Source organism: Cherax quadricarinatus, unplaced genomic scaffold, assembly GCF_038502225.1.
Source record: "Cherax quadricarinatus isolate ZL_2023a unplaced genomic scaffold, ASM3850222v1 Contig1557, whole genome shotgun sequence".
Lineage (NCBI taxonomy): Eukaryota > Metazoa > Arthropoda > Malacostraca > Decapoda > Parastacidae > Cherax > Cherax quadricarinatus.
The window spans coordinates 2,160-27,167 of record NW_027196583.1 but is presented as its reverse complement, the minus strand read 5'-3'; the positions used below and the strand labels follow the sequence as shown (position 1 = coordinate 27,167).

The 25,008-nt window shown below is 42.9% G+C and overlaps 1 protein-coding gene across 1 annotated transcript in view; it reads right to left on the bottom strand.

The window, feature by feature from the left end:
- LOC128703580 (Collagen type IV alpha 1) overlaps positions 1 to 23,074 on the bottom strand; it is a gene marked incomplete at its 5' end in the record, with an annotated part of 30,628 nt that extends 7,554 nt beyond the window's left edge. Inside the window, 5 exon segments of the mRNA XM_070081048.1 lie at positions 1,835 to 2,006; positions 2,339 to 2,540; positions 18,453 to 19,447; positions 22,068 to 22,209; positions 22,808 to 23,074. Coding sequence (XP_069937149.1) covers positions 1,835 to 2,006; positions 2,339 to 2,540; positions 18,453 to 19,447; positions 22,068 to 22,209; positions 22,808 to 23,074 — 1,778 coding nt within the window.
- Positions 23,075 to 25,008: the final 1,934 nt, after the last annotated feature.

The window sequence follows — 25,008 nt, the reverse complement described above, 5'->3', positions numbered from 1 at the left end:
AGGGCAAACAGTAAGGCATGGGTCACTAGGGACTTTTTCTATGACTGGTTACACCATGCATTTGCCCCCAATGTGAAAAATTACCTAATTGAAAAGAAATTAGACCTTAAGTGCCTCCTGGTATTAGACAATGCTCCTGGTAATCCTTCAGATTGGCAGAGCGACTTTCTAGGGACATGAGCTTCATTAAGGTGAAGTTTTTGCCTCCTAATACCACTCCTCTCCTGCAGCCCATGGACCAGCAGGTCATTTCCAACTTCAAGAAACTGTACACAAAAGCTATGTTTGAAAGGTGCTTTGTAGTGACCTCAGAAACTCAACTGACTCCAAGAAAGTTTTGGAAAGATCATTTTACCATCCTCAATTGTGTAAACATTATAGGTAAGGCTTGGGAGGAAGTGACTAAGAGGACCTTGAACTCTGCTTGGAAAAAAACTGTGGCCAGAATGTGTAGACAAAAGGGATTGTGAAGGGTTTGAGGCTAACCCTGAGAATCCTATGACAGTTGAGGAATCCATTGTGGCATTGGGGAAGTCCTTAGGGTTGGAGGTTAGTGGGGAGGATGTGGAAGAGCTGGTGGAGGAGGACAATGAAGAACTAACCACTGATGAGCTGCTAGATCATCTTGAACAGCAAGAGGGCAGACCTGAGGAAACTGCTTCAGAGGAGGGGATAGAGAAATTGAAGAAGTTGCCTACTTCTAAGATTAAGGAAATGTGTGCAAAGTGGCTTGAAGTGCAAACCTTTTTTGATGAAAATCACCCTGACACAGCTACTGCAAGCCATGTTGGCAACCTGTACACTGACAATGTTGTGAACCACTTTAGTTAAGTCATAAAGGAACGAGAGGTACAGGTATCTATGGACAGATATGTTGTGCGACAGAAGTCCAGTGACTCTAAAGCTGGTCCTAGTGGCATTAAAAGAACAAGGGAGGTAACCCCAGAAAAAGACTTGTTACCTCAAGTGCTAATGGAAGGGGATCCCCTTCTAAACACTAAGAAGATCAACGGTCTCCCCTCCTCCCATCCCATCAATCATCACCAGATCTTCACTAAAGGTAAGTGTCATGTAACTGTGCATGTCTTCTTCAGTTTGTGTGAATTAAAATTAGTATTTCATGTGGTAAAATTTTTTTTTTTCAATACTTTGGGGTGTCTTGCGCGGATTAATTTGATTTCCATTATTTCTTATGGGGAAAATTAACTTGACTAACGATTATTTCGATTAACGATGAGCTCTCAGGAACGGATTAATATCGCTGGTTGAGGGTCCGCTGTATTATCAACAAGTTAAAATTAATGCTAGTCTTCAATTGGTGATGCCTGTCTGCTTCAAAGTAGTTTTGAAGAACATGGATTGAGGATCATAATCAATGTGACATTCCTGTGAGAATAATAATAGTTCATTAGAAGGGGCGCATGATCCAAGAAACTGGACCTGTTTTTCTTTCCCTTGGATCACATTAGTGCTTTATGTAAAAATCACCTTACTGTAAACTCTGCAGTTTAATGGTTACAGTGTTAGGACTACTCTATGTACAGACCATGGTTAGAGCCCCTTTCCATTCTTTTGTTTATTTACTGACAGTTATTCATTACAACTTAACATGGGTGTGTATGTATGTATGTGTATGAATTTTTTTTTCTTGACACACCGGCCATCTCCTACTGAGGTAGGGTGATCCGAAAAAGAATGAAACACAAGTTTTTCTTCTTTGTATACATGTATTTAGAAATTTATAATTTGTGGCCAATTACATCAATGTTCTCTAACACAAAAAATAATACTAAATGCATAAAACTTGAGACAGAAATCAAGCAAATGAACTAACCTTGAAATGTATGGTCGAATAGCAGTATCAGCAACAGGCATCATTGGAATAGGATCATTTGTAGAAAGCCAGTATGATTTGTCATTTCGGGATGCATAGTTGCACACGTTGTTGAAGTCACAGAACATAAACGGCATTGTGCTGAACCTTCTTACACATGAGCCAGCCAATCCTGTTTAACAATAATATTTGTACTACTCAAATATATATATATATATATATATTTTTTCCAGATTGGCCATTTCCCCACCGAGACAGGATGACCCAAAAAGAAAGAAAAAACTTTCATCATTCAACACTTTCACCATCATTCATACATAATCACTGTCTTTGCAGAGGCACTCAGATACGACAGTTTAGATGCCCCTCCAAACTGCCAATATTCCAAACCCCTCCTTTAAAGTGCAGGCACTGTACTTAGTTAATATTCAATATTTCTCTTTCTTATTTTAAACCAAAACAAGTATAGTAATTTAGCTGAAATATTATACAGAATGTATTTACCTAAATCTTGATGATGTGCCTTTTCATTGCCTTCAACATATAGTAAGGAGTAGCCCTCCCAGAGATAGATGTGGCCCCGTTCACACTGTGGGGCATTGGTGGTCTGGGAATGTCGTACAACCAGTGTACCCGAATAATACTGCTGCTGAGCTTCACAACTCTTTCCTGGCTCTCCTTTACTTCCTGGGAAACCTTGTTGCCCCTTTAATAAAATATGAAAAAATAAAAAGTTAAGCAAAGATTATAATACATGTACCGTGGAAGCTCAGCTTACAAATTTAATCCGTTCCGTGACCTCGTTCATATCAACATAGGGACGATGTTGGACACCTCATGAAATTCAGTGAGGCTAAACTAGTGATTCCTCTTCAAGGGGGGCTCCTTGGCATGGTGAAGAGGCTCTTGGTCTGAGGAATTAGCCCTGTCGGTCTTCTTCCTCAGACTGAACCTAATTACCTCCCATTCTCTCCTCCCCATCCACCCCTTTTTCCATTCCTCCTCCTCCCCACCCCTCCCTTTTGTCCTTCCTCTTTTTGGCCTTTGGGATTTCTCCCACAGGCGCGCTAGTTCCTAGGTAGGGGAAAGGACACCGGGGTCCATCCCATTCCGTTGAGGTTCTTGGCGGTGGCATAGTTTGCCGTGGAATCTGGATTGCCTGGGGATGTCCCGATCCCTCTCCGGTATCCCGGAGTAGCTTTGGGTGTCTTTCGGGCGACGGGTGTATCTCTGGAAGCCACCTTTCGGATTCCGGGGGTGGTGGACGAAGGAGGTATGCTTTGTGGCGGATATCCGGCCGCCCTCTCTTTTGTCCACCGAGGTAGCTCGGCAGATGTGAGGTTGCTATCCCGGATTGCTGGTTTACTGGCATGAAGGGTAGGGTATGGCACGGGTTCCATGCTGCATCTGCGCTACTAGCGGTGCTGAGGTCCTCTTGTTCGCGGAGGGAGATTTCCGGCCCTTTCATTCCTCCTGGGAACTATTCCTCCCCGCTCCCCCCTTTTTTTATTCTTTTTTTTATTTTTATTTTCTTTTCTTCTTTCTTTTTTTTCTTAAAAACAAAAAGCAAAGGAGTAACCTAACCATGGCAGCCCTAGTCCATGAACCCCCTACCCCCGGGCCCCTTCTTGATACCGCACCCCATTCTGACCCTGCCTTGTGTTTAGACCACTCTTCGGACACTCCTGATGCCCCTGTACCTCTTGCTGGTGCTGTTTCCTCACCCGCTTCAGGTACCGGGGCTTCGACTGACTCCTTCGATTTGTCTGAACTCCGCTCTCCTTTGACTATGCTTCCGGCTTCTCCCTCTACGGTACGGCAATTTTTGAATCGCCCGCCCATTTCACGCCAGACCAACTCCAGTCCTACTCCTAAACGCCAACGTCAATCTCCTGATGATGCTCCTTCGTTACCTTCCCATTCTACTCGGAAAAGACCGACACGTCAAGCACTCCCTCTCCACGCTCAGTTTCGGACCACACAATGGACTAAATTCTTTACTTTAAGACCGACTTCTTCTTCTGCCTACCTTTCTGACCATAGTATTGGCAAAGCGCTCCTGCGTCATGTTGGTAGAGATATTTCCTTTCATGCTCTCAAGAGCGGTATGCGCATCGTCACTGTCCAGAATGCTACCCAAGCTCATGATCTTTCTCTCCTTTTGAAAATCGATACTACTCCTATCACTATTGAAAAACATCTTTCTCTCAATTCTTGTAGTGGTACTGTCATTCTGCCCCATACCATAGTCCAACAGAATTTCCAGTCATGTGGCAATGACATTTTTGAACAGCTGGAACTCCAGGATCTCCCAATCCTCAAAGTAGACACTTATGTCCTTCCTGCCCGGGGGCGGAGACGTTACCCTTGCAATGTGGCTCGTTTAACTTTTGACAGCCGAGAACTCCCGTCCTCTGCATATGTCGCGGGACATCGGTTACAAGTTCGAAAGGTGATACCTACACCGCAACAATGTAGAAATTGCTGGCGTTTTGGTCACCCAGCGAAATATTGCAGATCTATGGCCGAATGCCCAGTCTGTGGTGCCGACGACCATTCTAATACATCTTGCAGTCAACCTCCATCTTGCCTTAATTGCAATGAAGCTCACCCTTCGTACTCCCGCCATTGCCAGGTCTACTTAAACGAACGTGAAATCCGTTGCCTCAAAGAGGCAGAAGGTCTCCCTTATGCTATGGCAGTTACTCATCTCCGCCTCCAAGGGAGACTACCCCGTGTTTCTTATTCTCGTGTTTCCAAACATCCCCCCACTTCTGGGGTCCCATCTTCTGTAGCCTCCTCTGTTGTTACCCCTCCCATAGCCACTACGGCATCTAATCCTTTTGCTGTCCTTGGCTCTGACGTCCCGACTACAACTCAGTCTGTTCTCACATCTTCGCGTCCTTCCTCACAAGCCCCAGTATCGACAAGACCTCGTACGACACCTAATACCAATCGCCCCTCTACTCAGAAGTCCAAAAAATCCACATTGCTCAAATCATCTTTGCCCCTTCCTTCCCTTCTTCCACCTCCACACTTTACCTTTCCAGTCTCTGTACATAGTTCTTCCCCTCTCTCTGGCTCTATTACAAGTGTGGAAATTCACCCTCCTCCTCGTACTATGCCTTCCACCCCCATCCCCTCCCAAGTTTCTCCCTCTTCTGCCACCTCCCAGGTTTCTGCCTCTTCTGTCCCCCCCCACACTTCATCTCCAGTCCCTTACACTCTTCCCTCCCCCTCTACTTTGGTACAGTCCATTACTGTCCCAATCTTTACTCACCCTCCTCCTTCTATCTCCAATATGGTCTCCCATACATCTTTGAATTCAGAAACACTTGAAGCCATTTCAGAATATATTGCAGAGACTAAACCTTCAATGGACACTGATTCACTTCCTGTTCCTTCTCTTCCCTCTCCTCCATCTTCACAACCCCATTCTTCGCAACGCTCCGTTCCTTCGCTACTTGAACGTCTTCCAATGCCACCACACGTTGACTTTTCTAACCCCTCCAGTCCGTAGGTGCCTTTACCTGGAGTTTACCTGGAGAGAGTTCCGGGGGTCAACGCCCCCGCGGCCCAGTCTGTGACCAGGCCTCCTGGTGGATCAGAGCCTGATCAACCAGGCTGTTACTGCTGGCTGCATGCAAACCAACGTACGAGCCACAGCCCGGCTGATCAGGAACTGACTTTAGGTGCTTGTCCAGTGCCAGCTTGAAGACTGCCAGGGGTCTGTTGGTAATCCCCCTTATGTGTGCTGGGAGGCAGTTGAACAGTCTCGGGCCCCTGACATTTATTGTATGGTCTCTTAACGTGCTAGTGACACCCCTGCTTTTCATTGGGGGGATGGTGCATCGTCTGCCAAGTCTTTTGCTTTCGTAGTGAGTGATTTTCGTGTGCAAGTTCGGTACTAGTCCCTCTAGGATTTTCCAGGTGTATATAATCATGTATCTCTCCCTCCTGCATTCCAGGGAATACAGGTTTAGGAACCTCAAGCGCTCCCAGTAATTGAGGTGTTTTATCTCCGTTATTCGCGCCGTGAAAGTTCTCTGTACATTTTCTAGGTCGGCAATTTCACCTGCCTTGAAAGGTGCTGTTAGTGTGCAGCAATATTCCAGCCTAGATAGAACAAGTGACCTGAAGAGTGTCATCATGGGCTTGGCCTCCCTAGTTTTGAAGGTTCTCATTATCCATCCTGTCATTTTTCTAGCAGATGCGATTGATACAATGTTATGGTCCTTGAAGGTGAGATCCTCTGACATGATCACTCCCAGGTCTTTGACGTTGGTGTTTCGCTCTATTTTGTGGCCAGAATTTGTTTTGTACTCTGATGAAGATTTAATTTCCTCATGTTTACCATATCTGAGTAATTGAAATTTCTCATCGTTGAACTTCATATTGTTTTCTGCAGCCCACTGAAAGATTTGGTTGATGTCCGCCTGGAGCCTTGCAGTGTCTGCAATGGAAGACACTGTCATGCAGATTCGGGTGTCATCTGCAAAGGAAGACACGGTGCTGTGGCTGACATCCTTGTCTATGTCGGATATGAGGATGAGGAACAGGATGGGAGCGAGTACTGTGCCTTGTGGAACAGAGCTTTTCACAGTAGCTGCCTCGGACTTTACTCTGTTGACGACTACTCTCTGTGTTCTGTTAGTGAGGAAATTATAGATCCATCGACCGACTTTTCCTGTTATTCCTTTAGCACGCATTTTGTGCGCTATTATGCCATGGTCACACTTGTCGAAGGCTTTTGCAAAGTCTGTATATATTACATCTGCATTCTTTTTGTCTTCTAGTGCATTTAGGACCTTGTCGTAGTGATCCAATAGTTGAGACAGACAGGAGCGACCTGTTCTAAACCCATGTTGCCCTGGGTTGTGTAACTGATGGGTTTCTAGATGGGTGGTGATCTTGCTTCTTAGGACCCTTTCAAAGATTTTTATGATATGGGATGTTAGTGCTATTGGTCTGTAGTTCTTTGCTGTTGCTTTACTGCCCCCTTTGTGGAGTGGGGCTATGTCTGTTGTTTTTAGTAACTGTGGGACGACCCCCGTGTCCATGCTCCCTCTCCATAGGATGGAAAAGGCTCGTGATAGGGGCTTCTTGCAGTTCTTGATGAACACAGAGTTCCATGAGTCTGGCCCTGGGGCAGAGTGCATGGGCATGTCATTTATCGCCTGTTCGAAGTCATTTGGCGTCAGGATAACATCGGATAGGCTTGTGTTAATCAAATTTTGTGGCTCTCTCATAAAAAATTCATTTTGATCTTCGACTCTCAGTCTGGTTAGCGGCTTGCTAAAAACTGAGTCATACTGGGACTTGAGTAGCTCACTCATTTCCTTGCTGTCATCTGTGTAGGACCCATCTTGTTTAAGTAGGGGCCCAATACTGGACGTTGTTCTCGATTTTGATTTGGCATAGGAGAAGAAATACTTCGGGTTTCTTTCGATTTCATTTATGGCTTTTAGTTCTTCCCGCGATTCCTGACTCCTAAAGGATTCTTTTAGCTTAAGTTCGATGCTTGCTATTTCTCTGACCAGTGTCTCCCTACGTATTTCAGATATATTGACCTCTTTTAGCCGCTCTGTTATTCTTTTCCGTCGCCTGTAAAGGGAGCGCCTGTCTCTTTCTATTTTACATCTACTCCTCCTTTTTCTTAGAGGAATAAGCCTTGTGCAAACATCGAGTGCCACCGAGTTAATCTGTTCTAGGCATAAGTTGGGGTCTGTGTTGCTTAGTATATCTTCCCAGCTTATATTGGTTAGGAATTGGTTTACTTGGTCCCACTTTATGTTTTTGTTATTGAAGTTGAATTTGGTGAATGCTCCCTCGTGACTAGTCTCATTATGTCGGTCTGGGGCTCCACGCATACATGTCTGAACCTCAATTATGTTGTGATCTGAGTATATTGTTTTTGATATGGTGACATTTCTTATCAGATCATCATTGTTAGTGAAGATGAGGTCTAGTGTATTCTCCAGTCTAGTAGGCTCTATTATTTGCTGGTTTAAATTGAATTTTGTGCAGAGATTTAAAAGCTCGTGTGAGTGTGAGTTTTCATCAGAGCTGCCTCCTGGTGTTTTTACTGCAACAATATTATTTGCTATATTCCTCCATTTTAGGTGCCTTAAGTTGAAATCCCCCAGGAGCAAGATGTTGGGTGCAGGAGCTGGAAGATTTTCCAGACAGTGGTCAATTTTTAACAGCTGTTCCTGGAATTGCTGGGATGTTGCATCCGGAGGCTTGTAGACTACCACAATGACTAGGTTTTGGTTCTCGACCTTTACTGCTAAAACTTCCACTACATCATTTGAGGCATTAAGCAGTTCTGTGCAAACAAGTGACTCTGCAATGTACAGGCCAACCCCCCCCTTTTGCCTGTTCACTCTGTCACATCTGTATAGGTTGTAACCTGGGATCCATATTTCGTTGTCCAAGTGATCCTTTATGTGGGTCTCAGTGAAAGCCGCGAACATTGCCTTTGCCTCTGCAAGCAGTCCACGGATGAAAGGTATTTTGTTGTTTGTTGCTGGCTTTAGACCCTGTATATTTGCAAAGAAGAATGTTATCAGATTGGTGGTATTGTTGGTACTGGGGGGGGATTTTTTTTCCGGCATTAGTATCTGTATCTGTTGGTTTGGAGTGGAGGCCATCGACTGTGGTTCCACTCCAGGAATGACTGGATTTGGTGTACGATTTCTGCCATTTCCTGCCAGTTTTTTTTCCTTCCTGGCACTAAAAAACCTCTCCCTCTTGAGTGGCTGTGGCTACCCAGGTTTTCCCATGGCCTGGATGTTTTGTATCTTTTTGTCCCCTTTAGATGGTATGCCTGGCAATTTAAGTTATAGCACAGTCTTTCCTGTACTGAAGAGGTACACAGTTCAGGGTGAAAAAGCTTACAGGAAGGGAGTTTGCATTTTCCTGTTGTCATATGGGCATGGCATTTTCTAGGGTGGTCATAGTTGCATGTCCCATCTGTTTTTCCAGATTTCCCATGCCAGCAGATACCAAGTACATAGTATGTGCACAGGCTTGGTTTCCGTTTGCCTTGGGTTTCTGTGACTGTATTCCCTGTTGGTGCATGTTTCCCTGTCTTACTTCTATCCTCCCTAGCACCAACAATGGAGCTCCCACCAGTTGTTTTTGGTAATATATCCTCACTATTGCTAGTGGAGTCCTCTTGTTTGCTATTTCCTGCAGTATTTCTAGTTTGCAATATTGGTTTTATCTTATCTTTGACTACACTTGTTTCCCTACTATGGCTCCTGTCCCCTATGAGGTCATTTATATGTATTCCTTCCTGCGTATAGTTCCCGACTACCTGGACAAAATCTCCAGCTTCACCATTTCTGTCTCCCAGGACAGCATCTCCAGCTTCACCATTACTGTCTCCCAGGACAGCACCTCCAGCTTCACCATTACTGTCTCCCAGGACAGCACTATCAGCCCCACATTTACTGACTACCAGGACTTCATCTCCAGCCTTACAGTTTCTGACTACATGGCCAGTATCAAGGGCAGTACCATTCAGCACAGACTTTTTATGTTCCCATCTGTTGTAGAAAGCTTCCAGGTTGTCTATGAAAGCAGCTTTGATGTTGTCCTCTTTTAATACCCTTGTGATTTTAGTCCACAGATTTATCTCATTTGGGCATACCCAAAAACATTTCCCTGTTTTAACACTGCTTGTAGCTAGTTCTTGGATATCTGCACAAGGGGCATGACACCAATTTCCACAAAAATGACAATTTACCCATGTGGAAGCCCGTTTGTTTGACTGACCACAGACTACACACAGCTTCATAATGATTTGAATGGTTGATTTACTGCAATTCTACTAGCAACCTCTTGAATATTCTATTAATAACCTCCTTAAATGAAGCTCAAGCTATTTGTATTTCTGTTTCTAACTGTTTTTGTATATTGGACAGCTTACCGTGCACGTTCCTGATATATATTTAATGTTTGTGTTTATAAGGGCGCCTACAACCCCATCCGTTTACAGTCTGCTTTATTGTCCAACGAAACCGTTTGAAACCAGTCAAGGGTTCGGACCAGTCGATCTGATCAGTGGGTCGCTTATTTAAAACATACTGGTCGGTGATTCCTGATATTTTCTTCATCGCCAATCATGGCCTATTTACAGTGGAATATCCGCGGCCTCAGGGGTAATTGGGGTGAGCTTCAGATGTTGCTTTCCAGGTTTCCCTGTTGGTGCTTGCTTACAAGAACCAAAATTACACTCGGCTGTTTTCCAACCTATCTCAGGCTATAATTTATTGTATTCTTCGGATCCTTTCTCAGATGGGACAATGAAAGTGCCCTTCTTCTACGCAATGATATTCCGTACTGTCAACTATTTGTCCATACCTCGCTGCATTACACTGCAGCCCGTATCCACTTGAATAAGTGGTTTACAATATGTTCTTTATATCTCTCTCCTTCTCGGGCATTTTCTATCCCAAACTTTGCCTTTCTTGTTTCATCCTTACTGCCACCACTTCTGTTACTTGGTGATTTTAATGCCCACCATTTCCTCTGGGGGGGGTCTCATTGTGACTCACGTGGCATCCAGTTGGAGGCTTTTCTCACCTCTCACCCCCTCCATGTTTTAAATACGGGTACTCCCACCCATTTTGATCCTCGTACTCATACTCTCTCGTGCATCGATCTATCAGTCTGCTCTTCCTCCACTGCACTAGACTTCACCTGGTCTGTTCTACCAGACTTACATGACAGCGATCACTTTCCGATCATTCTTACTTCTCCTTCCTATTCACCACCTTTCCGTAGCCCTCGCTGGCAATTTGATCGGACAAATTGGGATCTTTACTCACACCTCACTGCTTTTAGTGAGGTTCCTTCTTCATCCTCCATTGATGAGCTCCTACACATCTTCTCAGCGTCAGTTTATACCGCAGCTTCTCATTCTATACCCCAAACCTCAGGCAGGCATTCTCAGAAGTGCGTGCCTTGGTGGTCTCCTGCTTGTGCTCGTGCAGTATGTTTGAAACGTGCTGCATGGGGCAGGTACCGGTACAATAGAACCGCTGAGAGACTTCTTGATTTTAAGCAGAAGCGTGCGATCGCTCGCCGTGTCATCCGTGAAGCTAAATGCACTTGTTGGCGAGACTATGTTTCCACCATCACCTCTGCTTCTTCTATGAGTGCAGTCTGGAAAAAAGTGAGGAAATTGAGTGGTAAATACTCTCCTGACCCGGCTCCTGTTCTACGGGTCGCTGGTGTTGATGTAGCAAACCCTCTCGACGTTGCCATTGAACTTGGCACACATCTGGTCCGTATTTCCCGAGGGCTCCATCTATGCCCCTCGTTTCTTTCCTCAAAGTCTGCCAGAGAGTTAGTACCCTTGGACTTTTCTTCTCTCAGAGAAGAACAGTATAATGTGCCTTTTACACTTCAAGAACTGGAGGCCACGCTCTCAGCTTGCCGACATTCATATTCGTATTTTACAACATTTACATCGGTCAGCCCTTGTAGTCCTCTTACACCTCTTCAATCTTATTTGGGCACAAGTTCTTCCCCAGCTGTGGAAATCTGCCATTGTTCTCCCTTTCTGCAAACCGGGTACTACATCGCTCTTACTAGTGCAGTTTGCAAAGTGATGGAACGTCTCGTAAATCGACGTTTAACGTGGTATTTAGAGACACACAACAGTCTCTCCGCTAGTCAATATGGCTTTCGTAAGGGTCGTTCTACCATAGACCCCTTACTACGCTTGGATACGTATGTTCGTAATGCCTTTGCGAATAATCACTCAGTTATTGCCATATTTTTTGACCTTGAGAAGGCATATGACACAACTTGGAGGTATAATATTTTGGCCCAGGCCCATTCCTTAGGCCTCCGAGGCAATCTACCATCCTTAAGAACTTTTTAACTGACAGACATTTCCGTGTTCGAGTCAATAATGTTCTTTCCCCGGACTTCGTCCAAGCTGAAGGTGTCCCTCAGGGATGTGTTCTAAGCACAACACTTTTTCTCCTTGCTATAAATGATTTGGCCTCTGTTCTTCCACCCAATATTTGGTCATCACTCTATGTTGATGACTTCGCTATTCCTTGTGCAGGTGCTGACTGTTACCTTATTGCAGTTTCTCTCCAGCATGCGGTCGACCGTGTTTCCACTTGGGCCACCACGCATGGGTTTAAATTTTCAAGTACCAAAACACCAAATTACTTTCACTAGACGCTCTGTTATCTCCAATCATCCTTTGTATCTCTATGGCTCCCGTATCCCCGAACATGATACAGTCAGGTTTCTAGGCCTTCTCTTTGACTGTCGGTTATCCTGGAAACCTCACATTACCTCTCTGAAGGCAACTTGTCACAGCCGGCTAAACCTTCTTAAAACCCTTGCTCATCTTTCCTGGGGAGCTGATCGTCGAACTCTGCTTCGCCTACATTCAGCCCTCGTTTTATCGAAACTCGATTATGGTGACCAGATTTATTCCGCGGCCTCTCCTGCTACTCTCTCTAGCCTTAACTCTATCCATCACCAAGGATTACGTTTGTGCCTTGGTGCTTTTCGCTCTTCCCCTGTTGAGAGCCTCTATACAGAAGCGAATGTTCCATCCTTGTCTGATCGCCGTGATGCCCATTGCCTTCGCTACTATGTACGCTCTCACGATCTACACAATCCTTCCATTTATAGAATGGTCACCGATATTAGTAGACATTCTTTATTCGTTCGCCGCCCCTGTTTGCTCCGTCCCTTTTCTCTTCGCCTACATTCACTCTTGTCTTCCCTTCAGTTACCACCTTTATATGTTCATGTAGCATCTCACTTTTCCCTACCCCCCTGGGAAGTTCCAGCTGTTCGGGTGTGTTCTTTCTCACTTCTTTGCTCGAAAGCTCAACTGCCTACGGTGGCTTCCCGCTCTCTTTTTCTTGATCACTTCCACTCCCATTCTCATGCCACCGCTGTGTACACAGATAGCTCTAAGTCTTCAGACGGCGTCAGATTCGCAGCAGTGTTTCCGGACAGCGTCGTGCGGGGGCATTTACTATCTTCAGCTAGCATTTTTACTGCTGAACTGTATGCCATTCTTGCAGCACTTATTCGTATCGCATCTATGCCTGTGTCATCATTTGTAGTAGTCTCAAACTCCCTTAGTGCTCTACAGGCTATACGAAAATTTGATACATCTCATCCCCTAGTTCTCCGTATCCAACTTTGGCTACGCCGTATCTCTACCAAACATAAAGATATTGCTTTTTGTTGGGTCCCTGGTCATGTCGACGTACAGGGCAATGAACAGGCAGACACTGCTGCGCGGTCAGCAGTACATGACCTACCGATTTCCTATTGAGGTGTTCCATTTCTGGACTATTTTGCTGCAATAGCTACCCACCTTCGCACCCATTGGCAACAACGTTGGTCAACTCTGCTCAGTAACAAACTTCATTCTATTAAACCGAGCATAGGTTACTGGCCGTCTTCTTGTCATCAGTGCCGAGGTTGGGAGACCACTCTCTCCCGCCTTCGCATTGGCCACACTCGTCTTACTCATGGGTATCTCATGGCGAGGCACCCTGTTCCTCTCTGTGAGCAGTGTCAAGTTCCAGTATCGATTAGCCACATTCTGTTAGACTGCCCTCTCTATCAACGAGCACGCAGAATTTACCTCCAACGTCGTCTTCGTTCTACTACTCTCTCTTTACCTTCCCTTCTTGCTGATGGACCCTCCTTTAATCCTGACTCTCTCATTGACTTCTTGACAACGACTGATTTACTCCACAAACTCTGATGATACTTTTCGCACTCCCCTCAGCCCTTTCTAGTTCAGTCTCTTGCTGCCCTTTACCCTTTCACCATCCACTACCCCGCTGTTATCCGTAACCTATTACTCATCCATCTCCCTTTTGCCACCTGATGCCCTCGCTTCCTTCCTGCCCTGCAGCGCTGTATAGTCCTTGTGGCTTAGCGCTTCTTTTTGATTATAATAATAATAAACTAGTGATTAAAGATGATGATTTAAGATGGAGAAAATGCATAGAAGCTGCCCTAACTGCTGTCAGTAACACTATAAAGCAAAAGTCCGACAGTTACAGTATCTCAAAATTGGTAATCAACGGGATATTACCCATTCTGGAAACTGCTGTAACATGATATCAACAGGTCCCTCTGTAGCCATCCGTCTCACCACCTTAAGTTCCACTACTACTACTACTACTGCTACCCACTCGACACTTCACCTGACTCCTGCCACTATGTATATACACATTTTCTTATTTTTTTTCTGTATTAGGACTGAAGAAGCCACTTGTGGCAAAACGTTTCTTTAATAAATATCCTGAACTGTACATAAGTGTCTTTCTCCACTCCTTTCTTATGTTGATGAGGGAAACAGTCAGCCTCAATAACCATACTAGGCAAAAACCTTACGTAGTTTCAAATTTGTGTTGGATGAATACACGAGTGAGAGGGGTTGGATGTGAGTGGGACTTGCACATGAGTAAACAATTTTTTTAACAAGCTGGTCGTCTCCCACCGAGGCAGGGTGACCCAAAAAGAAAGAAAATTCCCAAAAAGAAAATACTTTCATTGTCATTCAACACTTTCACCTCACTCATACATAATCACTGTTTTTGCAGAGGTGCCCAGAACACAAGAGTTTAGAAAAATATACATACAAAGATACACAACATATCCCTCCAAACTGCCAATATCTCAAACCCCTCCTTTAAAGTGCCGGCATTGTACTTCCCATTTCCAGTACTCAAGTCCAGCTATATAAAAACCGGTTTCCCTCAATCCCTTCACTAAATATTACCCTGCTCACACTCCAACAGCTCATCATGTCCCAAATACCATTCGTCTCCATTCACTCCTATCTAACATGCTCACGCATGCTTGCTGGAAATTCAAGCCCCTCGCCCACAAAACCTCGTTTACCCCCTTCCTCCAACCGAGGACAACCCCTACCCCACCTCTCTAAATGACCAAACCACCTCAACAACCCCTCTTCAGCCCTCTGGCTAATACTTTTATTAACTCCACACCTTCGCCTAATTTCCACACTACAAATTCTCTGCATAATATTTACACCACACATTGCCCTTAGACAGGACATCTGCATCACCTCCTCGCTGCAGCATTTACAACCCAAGCTTCACACCCATATAAGAGTGTTGGAACCACTATACTTTGCCTCCAAAGATAATGTTTTTTGTTTCCACATATACCTCAATGCACCACTCAACGTTTTTCCTTCATCAATTCTATGGTTAACCTCATCCTTCATACATCCATTTGCTGACACATCAACTCCCAAATATCTGAAAACATTCACTTCTTCCATACTCCTCCTCTCCAATTTGATATCCAATTTTTCTTTATCTAAATCATTTGACACCTTCATTGCCTTACTCTTTTCTATGTTCACTTTCAACTTTCTATCTTTACACACACTCCCAAACTCATCCACTAACCTTTGCAACTTTCCTTTAGAATCTCCCATGAGCACAGTATCATCAGCAAAAAGTAACTGTCAATTCCCATTTTGTATTTGATTCCCCATAATTTAATCCCACCCCTCTCCCCAACACCCTATCATTTACTTCTTTTACAACCCCATCTATAAATATATCAAACAACCATGGTGACATTATATACCCCTGTCTAAGATTCACCTTTACCAGGAAGCAGTCTCCCTCTCATCTACACATCATAACCTGAGCCTCACTATCCTCATCAAAACTCTTTACAGCATTTAGTAACTTACTACCTATTCCATATACTTGCAACATCTGCCACATTGCTTCCCTATCCACTCTGTCATATGCCTTTTCTAAATCCATAAATGCAATGAAAACTTCGCTACCTTTATCTAAATACTGTTCACATATAAGCTTCAATTTAAACACTTGATCTACACATCCCCTACGCACTCTAAAACCTCCTTGCTCATCCGCAATCCTACATTCTGTCTTGCCTCTAATTCTTTCAATAATAACCCTACCATACACTTCTAGTATACTCAGTAAACTTATTCCTCTATAATTTTTACAATCTCTCTTGTCCCCCTTCCCTTTATATAAAGGAATTATACATGCTCTCTGCCAATCCCTAGGTACCTTCCCCACTTTCATACATTTATTAAACAAAAATACTAACCACTCTAACACTATATCCCCCCTGCTTTTAACATTTCTGTCATGATCCCGTCAGTTCCAGCTGCTTTACCCCCTTTCATTCTATGTAATGCATCATGCACCTCCCCCACACTCACATCCTGCTCTTCTTCACTCCTAAAAGATGGTATACCTCCCTGTGACAGTGCCTCTCCCACTCTATCATCTGCTCTCCTTTTACACTCTCTCACTACTCTCCACCTTTCTTTTACTTTCCATATACTCTGCCCTTCTTATAACACTTCTGCTTTGTAAAATCTTCTCATAAGCTACCTTTTTCTCTTTTATCACACCCTTTACTTCATCATTCCACCAATCCTCTTTCCTCCTGCACCCACCCTCCTATAGCCATAAACTAATGCCCCCACATTCTAATACTGCATTTTTAAAACTATTCCAACCCTCTTCAACCCCCCTCCCCCCATTCCTCATATTTGCTCTAGCCCACCTTTCTGCCAATAGTTGCTTATATCTCACCCGAACTTCTTCCTCCCTTAGTTTATACACTTTCACCTCTCTCTTGTTGCCATTTTCCTTTTGTCCCATCTACCTCTTAGTCTAACTGTAGCTACAATTAAATAATGATCCGATATATCAGTTGCCCCTCTATAAACATGTACATCCTGAAGCCTACCCATCAACCTTTTATCCACCAATATATAAGCTAACAAACTACTTTCATTACGTGCTATATCATACCTTGTATAAATAGATTTATCAAAGCTTATTTCTTGGGTAGCATTAAAAACTGAGTTGGGTAAATATTCTGTTAGTGGGATGGATTGTGAAGGACCTGCCTAATAATAATAATTGTTATTACTATTATTAATTTAGGGAACTAGAGCATAGATCCAATTCCTTAGATCAAGAGCCCCTCACCAAGGAACCTCTCCTTTGAGGGGAAAGTTTGCATCCTGAAATTTCATCCATATCCAGAAGCAAAAAAATTGACCCAACGACTTTCATATCCTGAAAAATTTGTATGGTGGGGCATTTGTAAGCTGAGGTTCCACTGTATACATGTTTTTTTTAGCACAATGGTCAACTCCCACCGAGGTAGGGCGACCCAAAAAAGAAACACTTTCACCTTCATTCAGTCTAACATTGTATTGCCAAAGGCTGGCTGTCTTCAACAGGCACTGGACAAGCACCTAAAGTCAGTACCTGACCAGCTGGGCTGTGGCTCGTACATTGGATTGCGTGCAGCTGGCAGTAACAGCCTGGTTCATCAGGCCCTGATCCACCATGAGGCCTAGTCACAGATTGGGCTGTGGGGGTGTCGACCCCCAGAACTCTCTCCAGGTAAACTCCAGGCACACAGATACTACAGTCCAGATTCCCCTCTAAACTAGAAATATCCCCACCCTTCCTTCACAGTGCAGGCACTGTACTTCCCACCTCCAGGACTCAAGTCCGGCTAACCAGTTCCCCTGAATCCCTTCACAAAGTAGAATATTAGAAAAGTTTGGCAAATTTGGATATGCTTGGAAAGTAACCGTATTTTTTCCATATAATATTCTTCACGTCACGTAATGCTAATTTTAAATTAGATATCAATTTTCAATAATGTAAACCTCATGTTAATCAAGGATTTAATGTATAAATGTGGTGTTAATAGAAGATGTAAGAAGGAAGGTATCTGATGACCACCTGGACGGAGTGAAACAGGTATTAAGAAGGGGTAGAATACCCATAGAAATATGTGAGCATATAAGAATATAAGAAAGGAGGAAGATTGCAGCAGGCCTACTGGTCCATGCTAGGCAAGTCCTTCTCAAACCCAAACCCACTAACAAATATATTTGTCTAACCCATTTTCAATGCTACCTAAGGTAAGTGTGTGTGGAGAAAAATGATTTGTGGAACTTAACATGCTATTGGATTGTAGCCCTCAAGAAAGGTGTCTCAAAGCTAGTCAGGACTTTTGATCCAAGGAATTTGAGTTGTCCTCCTTTTCCTTGGATTAAACTTAATTGACTTGCATTCCAATGCACACTGTATTACCCGAATAGGCTTAGCACTACTCCCATGAATGTCATTATAATAATGTTGGAGTGAAACCAAAGCAGCATCTAATGAATGGATTTAGGAAAAATGGCTAGCTGAATTTGAATTTTGAAAGTTGGGAAGCCCAATGCCTACACACTGAGTAGGGATGTTTGAGTTCAGTGGTAATGTTGCTAGAGTGAGCAAAGGTGAAAAATAGCTTATTAATTGTGAGGCTGAAGTAGGAGTTAAGTGGAAAAAGTGGAAGGGAAAAAGTATGGTACAAATGCAAATGGGGTGGTATGGAAAGACGGAGTGTAATGAGAAATAAGAGTGACAAGAGATGTGACACACAAATACATGTGCAAAAATAAAAATACAATATTGTAAGTCTCTTCAATTTTGTTTACTTGGAAAATGTAAGACAAAGACCATGGTAATATAAAAAAATAAATAAATAAAACATAGAAAATACTCACAGTAATTCCTGGCGTTCCATCAAAACCACGGTCTCCTTTCATCCCCGCTGGGCCCATTGGTCCTGGTAATCCAGAATAGCCACGATCACCCTTGACTCCAGGCATGCCTGGCATACCTGGGCTACCTTCAGGTCCTTCAGGTCCTCTTGGACCCTGTGGTCCAGGCAAACCACGCTGACCCTTAAGACCAGGAATACCAGGTTGGCCATTGATTCCAGGGAATCCTCTTTCACCTTTAGGACCTTGTGGCCCTGGCCTTCCAGCTACACCCGGCAGGCCATCAAAGCCCTTTGGACCACGGATGCCCTTTTCTCCAGGAAGACCAGGTAAACCATTAGTGCCTTTCTCACCTTTGGGTCCTGGGGCACATGGTAATCCTGGAAGACCCTGGGGACCACTGTCACCTTTTGGACCAACTAGTCCCACAGGTCCTGGTTGACCTGGGAAACCTCTTTCACCTGGAAGTCCTGGGAAGCCTTTTTGACCAGGAAGACCATCTCTACCATTTTCACCAGTTAATCCAACAGGACCTTGTGGTCCTCGATCACCCTTAGCACCATTAATACCAGGGGGACCTGCATCACCAGGCAAGCCACGTTGGCCAGGCAATCCTGTAAATCCAATCTCTCCCTTTTCACCCTTTTCTCCGTTTATGCCATTACGACCAGGCTTGCCTGGTAAACCAGGCAAACCCTTTTCACCCTTCACAGTTATACCTATTTCACCACGAGGACCCTGAGGACCAGAGTTACCCTTTTCGCCTTTAAGTCCATCCAAGCCTGGTAGTCCAGCTGGACCTGGTAATCCAGCATTACCCTTGTCACCTTTAGGTCCAGTCCGACCATCTAAACCTAGTCTGCCTTCGTTTCCTTTGAGACCAGGTATGCCAGGCTCTCCTTTACTTCCTTTTTGACCTGCAGTGCCTGGTAGGCCTGGAGGCCCTGAAGAGCCCTTGATACCAGGAGGTCCTGGTAATCCATCCTGACCAGGCTGGCCTGTATAAAACAAGGTTAATATTATTTGCTAGTCACATTGCTTTACAAAGTGAATGTTTTCAGACAAAAATACATAGCAGGTGAGCAAGTAATGAGCCTTTTCAAGGGTACTCAAAATATCGAAGAAATATAACCCAACAAAATATTAGCATGAGTACTGAGAGAAGTCTAAGTCTCCTGCAAGCACCTGCCCAGCTCTTCAACAAATTACCAGATTGAGGAATTGGCAAACACCTAGAAATTAGCAACCATAATTCTAATATTAAGAAGGGAGACAGACTGGAGGCTCTACACTAAAGATCATGGTCAATGTAAAGTACAATGTACAAAGTTATAAATAAGATTGATAGAATACCTAGGGAATAAAAAATTCCTCACCAATTATCAGCATGAGGCTAGGAATGAGATGTCATACCTCAAACCCTGCAGAGACCTATGACAGGTTAACAAGTTAGGCAAGGGAGATGAGGAAAGGATGGAGAACTACATATTCCTGTTATGCAACCAATCTTTTGAACAAAAACCTTATGCCTCTGGCAGAATGAAGCACAGTTGGGGCTACAATCATGACATACAAAAGACAACAAGTCCCCCACTAATAATGCATGCCTGAATATTATTTGTAGCTCAGTTGTTTAGAATCAAGAACTTATTTTTTCATAGATACTAATGTTATAATTTGAGATGTGTTCTGAGCCATAATTTTCCAAGTTTAATTTCAGTAATTTTGTTATCACTGCAATTTAAAACAATGTACACTTAACAAATTAGACAAACTGGGGAAAAGATTTAAGGAGAAAAAAGACAGAAGCCCATGTTAATCAAGATGCAGACCAAGACAATAACATTCTGTATCCAATTCGTGTTTTTTTTTGGGTTTTATAACTATGTACTGAAATCGAGAGAGATTGGCCTGTAATTCACTTTCTTTTATACCATATTTTTTGCACCTATTTTCCACACTAGAAAAACTTTCATTTCTCTTTTTGAGTCTCCCTGCCTCGGTGGGAAATGGTTGGTTTGTTGAAAAAAAAAAAATCCCACACTCCTCTTCCACCTAAAAATTATTATTAATCCACAGAGGGGACGTGCTAAACCTGCAGGGGTCATACAGTGCCTGGGGAAGTTGGAATTAGGTTTGATCCAAGGAAAGGGAGGACAGGTCTAATTCCTTGGATCAACTGCCCCTCACAAGCATCAAGGAACCTCCCCTGAAACACTGGTCATCTCCATCTGAGGCAGGTGACCCCAAAAAGAAACACTTTCACCATCATTCACACTATCACTGTCTTGCCAGAGGCGCACAGATACGACAATATCAATACCCCTCTGAAGGAGGGGTAGTGATGTTGCAGTTTTTTAACTGCTATAAGTACAGTAATTAACCCCTTGACTGTCGCAACCCCCAATCCTGAGGTGTCTCCTGGTGTCGCAAAATTTCAAAAAAAAAAAAAAATTATTTTTTCTTATGAAATGATAAGAGAATCTTTTCCCGATTGTAATGACACCAAAAAAAAAAGAAATTTGATGGAAAACTTGCGGAATTACACTCTCGCGAAGTTAGCGATCTCGGCAATGTTTACAAATCGGCGATTTCGCTCACTTTGAGCCCTATTTTCGGCTAATTCCATTGTTCCAGTCGACCAAACTCATAGCTATTTCTCTAGAACTCCATTTTTTTTCTATCAACTGAGTACAAAAAACTGACCTTTTACCGATTTCAACTACCCAATAACGTGGTCAGAAATTTGCAATTTGGCCAATTTCACGAAAATTAAAAAATATGACAATTTCAAAATAAGGTCCAGAATGAACAATGCAGACATTCCTGGCTCTAAAATAACATTTTCTTTGTTCATCAGTCATGTATCCAGGCCCCTCTGATATTACTCTTGCTTTCTATTTTGAATTTTTATTCAAACAAAAAATAGAAGATTTACTGTTATGCAGACTACTGCAATACATGTACTGTAATAATTGTACAAATAATGTCAACCCATTCTTGACTGCATATTAGAATGGCTAGTTGGACACTTATTGGACAATGACATCATTTGTTTACTTTTGAACATCGGCAAAAATCAAACATTTCCCCTACTTTGAGCTCCTTTTCCAGGTTCTTTTTGTAATAAAACCAATCAAAATCACCTCTATTTCTATAATACGTTTTCCATTCTATCAAATGAGACCAAGAAAACGAGAATACAACCATAAATACTATATGAAAATAGACCACAAAGTCGGCATTTTAATTAAAAAAAAGGTTGGAGTTTTTTTTTTCTCATGCACTGCGTGCTCCAGGATTTTTTTTATGTGATGCACACTGACCACACAGACCCATTCTCTCACATGTGGACTTACCAGCTTTCTCCTGCTTGATCTGAAACCGCTAGAATTTAAGAGCACGTATATATACATCAAATACGGTACCTTGCAAGACGTATATATACGACCGAAACAGTCAAAGGGTTGAAGATCAGCCTATTTATTGGCGTGAAATCTCTATCATACACGTAAATGAAATATGAGATGTATATAATCTTGTGGCTGGATATTTGTTAACTATAGTAGTCAAGTTGTTGTTACTTGTAGGGATGTTGCTAAAAAAAAAGTAACATACCTGGAGGTCCTAACAGTCCCTTCTCACCATCCCGGCCACTGAGTCCAAGCTCACCCTTAGGGCCTTGAATTCCTGGTAAACCTGGAGAACCTGGGATAGGAATACATTTTTCTCCTGGTGGTCCAGTTAGTCCTGGTAAACCCTAGAAAAACAATTATCTATCAGCATGTATTTACTGTTTCCTCTAATTCAGTTGATAATAAGAGATAAATTATCAGCTTTTTGTTTTTTGATGCATATTTAAAGTGGTCAGGATTGTATATTTACAGCTCTACATAATTTTTCTTGCAATTTACCTTACCAAACTTGGCAAGATTCTAATCCCTCTGTGACAAAACATAATCTATTCGATAATCCCTGTTCTTCCCTTTGACTAACTGCTGGAAAACTCTCTGTTCTCGTCTTCCTAGAGAATCATAGAAAAGCAGCTAGAAAATAAACTTGAATGGCCAGGCAAGACCCACACATCTATACATTTATAAGTTAAAAACTCAATGGAAGTACTTGAATTTCCATTCAAATTCACTGTTCCAAATGAAAACCAGCAAATAATTATTATTGTTATCGATACTCATGTCAACACATCTTTGTAGCCAAGGATCCTAGTAACTGTCTGTCTTATCAATAACAGGCATACATACATGTGTGTATGCACGAATGCATGCACACGTATGCACTCATGCGCACGCATGCGCACACACACACACACACCATAATATTAACTCCCTTGTAACACTTACCCTATCTCCCTTGGGTCCTGGGAATCCAGGTACTCCATCACTTCCTGGTGATCCAGGGAGACCATCCAACCCAGCCAAACCAGGAGGGCCAGGAGATCCTCTGTCTCCTGCAGGACCTGGTAAACCAAATGCATCACGGCCTTTTGTGCCTCGAAGACCTTGGGGTCCAGATAGTCCAGGAGGTCCTTGCAAACCAACATCACCCTTCAGACCTTGGCTACCCTTTTCTCCTTTATCAGCAGAAGCTCCTGGCACTCCTTGTGGACCCTGCATTGTATGAAAACTTTTCAGTGTCTGCTCTAAGTAAAATAAAGATAGTTATTTAAGTGTTTAATCATTAAGGTGTATTCATTACTTTCTCCATGAGAAACTAAATAGCATATGAAACAACAATGCTATTGAAGTATATGCATCTAAAGGATTCTCATTTAGTTTTAGTGTGAAAAGATGTAGATTAACCCTTTCAGTGTTGAGACCCGTGCTTTTAGGGTCAATGAATTAATTTTTTTTATTGTTTTATTTTGTGAAATGATGAATCATTTTTCCAAAGGTAATGAAAAGAATCTTTCCTCCGTAAGCCATGCGTGTCGTATGAGGCGACTAAAATGCCGGGAGCAATGGGCTAGTAACCCCTTCTCCTGTAGACATTTAGTAAAAAAGAGAAGAAGAAAAACTTTATAAAACTGGGATGCTTAAATGTGCGTGGATGTAGTGCGGATGACAAGAAACAGATGATTGCTGATGTTATGAATGAAAAGAAGTTGGATGTCCTGGCCCTAAGCGAAACAAAGCTGAAGGGGTAGGGGAGTTTCGGTGGGGGGAAATAAATGGGATTAAATCTGGAGTATCTGAGAGAGTTAGAGCAAAGGAAGGGGTAGCAGTAATGTTGAATGATCAGTTATGGAAGGAGAAAAGAGAATATGAATGTGTAAATTCAAGAATTATGTGGATTAAAGTAAAGGTTGGATGCGAGAAGTGGGTCATAATAAGCGTGTATGCACCTGGAGAAGAGAGGAATGTAGAGGAGAGAGAGAGATTTTGGGAGATGTTAAGTGAATGTATAGGAGCCTTTGAACCAAGTGAGAGTAATTGTGGTAGGGGACCTGAATGCTAAAGTAGGAGAAACTTTTAGAGAGGGTGTGGTAGGTAAGTTTGGGGTGCCAGGTGTAAATGATAATGGGAGCCCTTTGATTGAACTTTGTATAGAAAGGGGTTTAGTTATAGGTAACACATATTTTAAGAAAAAGAGGATAAATAAGTATACAAGATATGATGTAGGGCAAAATGACAGTAGTTTGTTGGATTATGTATTGGTAGATAAAAGACTGTTGAGTAGACTTCAGGATGTACATGTTTATAAAGGGGCCACAGATATATCAGATCACTTTCTAGTTGTAGCTACACTGAGAGTAAAAGGTAGATGGGATACAAGGAGAACAGAAGCATCAGGGAAGAGAGAGGTGAAGGTTTATAAACTAAAAGAGGAGGCAGTTAGGGTAAGATATAAACAGCTATTGGAGGATAGATGGGCTAATGAGAGTATAGGCAATGGGGTCGAAGAGGTATGGGGTAGGTTTAAAAATGTAGTGTTAGAGTGTTCAGCAGAAGTTTGTGGTTACAGGAAAGTGGGTGCGGGAGGGAAGAGGAGCGATTGGTGGAATGATGATGTGAAGAGAGTAGTAAGGGAGAAAAAGTTAGCATATGAGAAGTTTTTACAAAGTAGAAGTGATGCAAGGAGGGAAGAGTATATGGAGAAAAAGAGAGAGGTTAAGAGAGTGGTGAAGCAATGTAAAAAGAGAGCAAATGAGAGAGTGGGTGAGATGTTATCAACAAATTTTGTTGAAAATAAGAAAAAGTTTTGGAGTGAGATTAACAAGTTAAGAAAGCCAAGAGAACAAATGGATTTGTCAGTTAAAAATAGGAGAGGAGAGTTATTAAATGGAGAGTTAGAGGTATTGGGAAGATGGAGGGAATATTTTGAGGAATTGTTAAATGTTGATGAAGATAGGGAAGCTGTGATTTCGTGTATAGGGCAAGGAGGAACAACATCTTGTAGGAGTGAGGAAGAGCCAGTTGTGAGTGTGGGGGAAGTTCGTGAGGCAGTAGGTAAAATGAAAGGGGGTAAGGCAGCCGGGATTGATGGGATAAAGACAGAAATGTTAAAAGCAGGTGGGGATATAGTTTTGGAGTGGTTGGTGCAA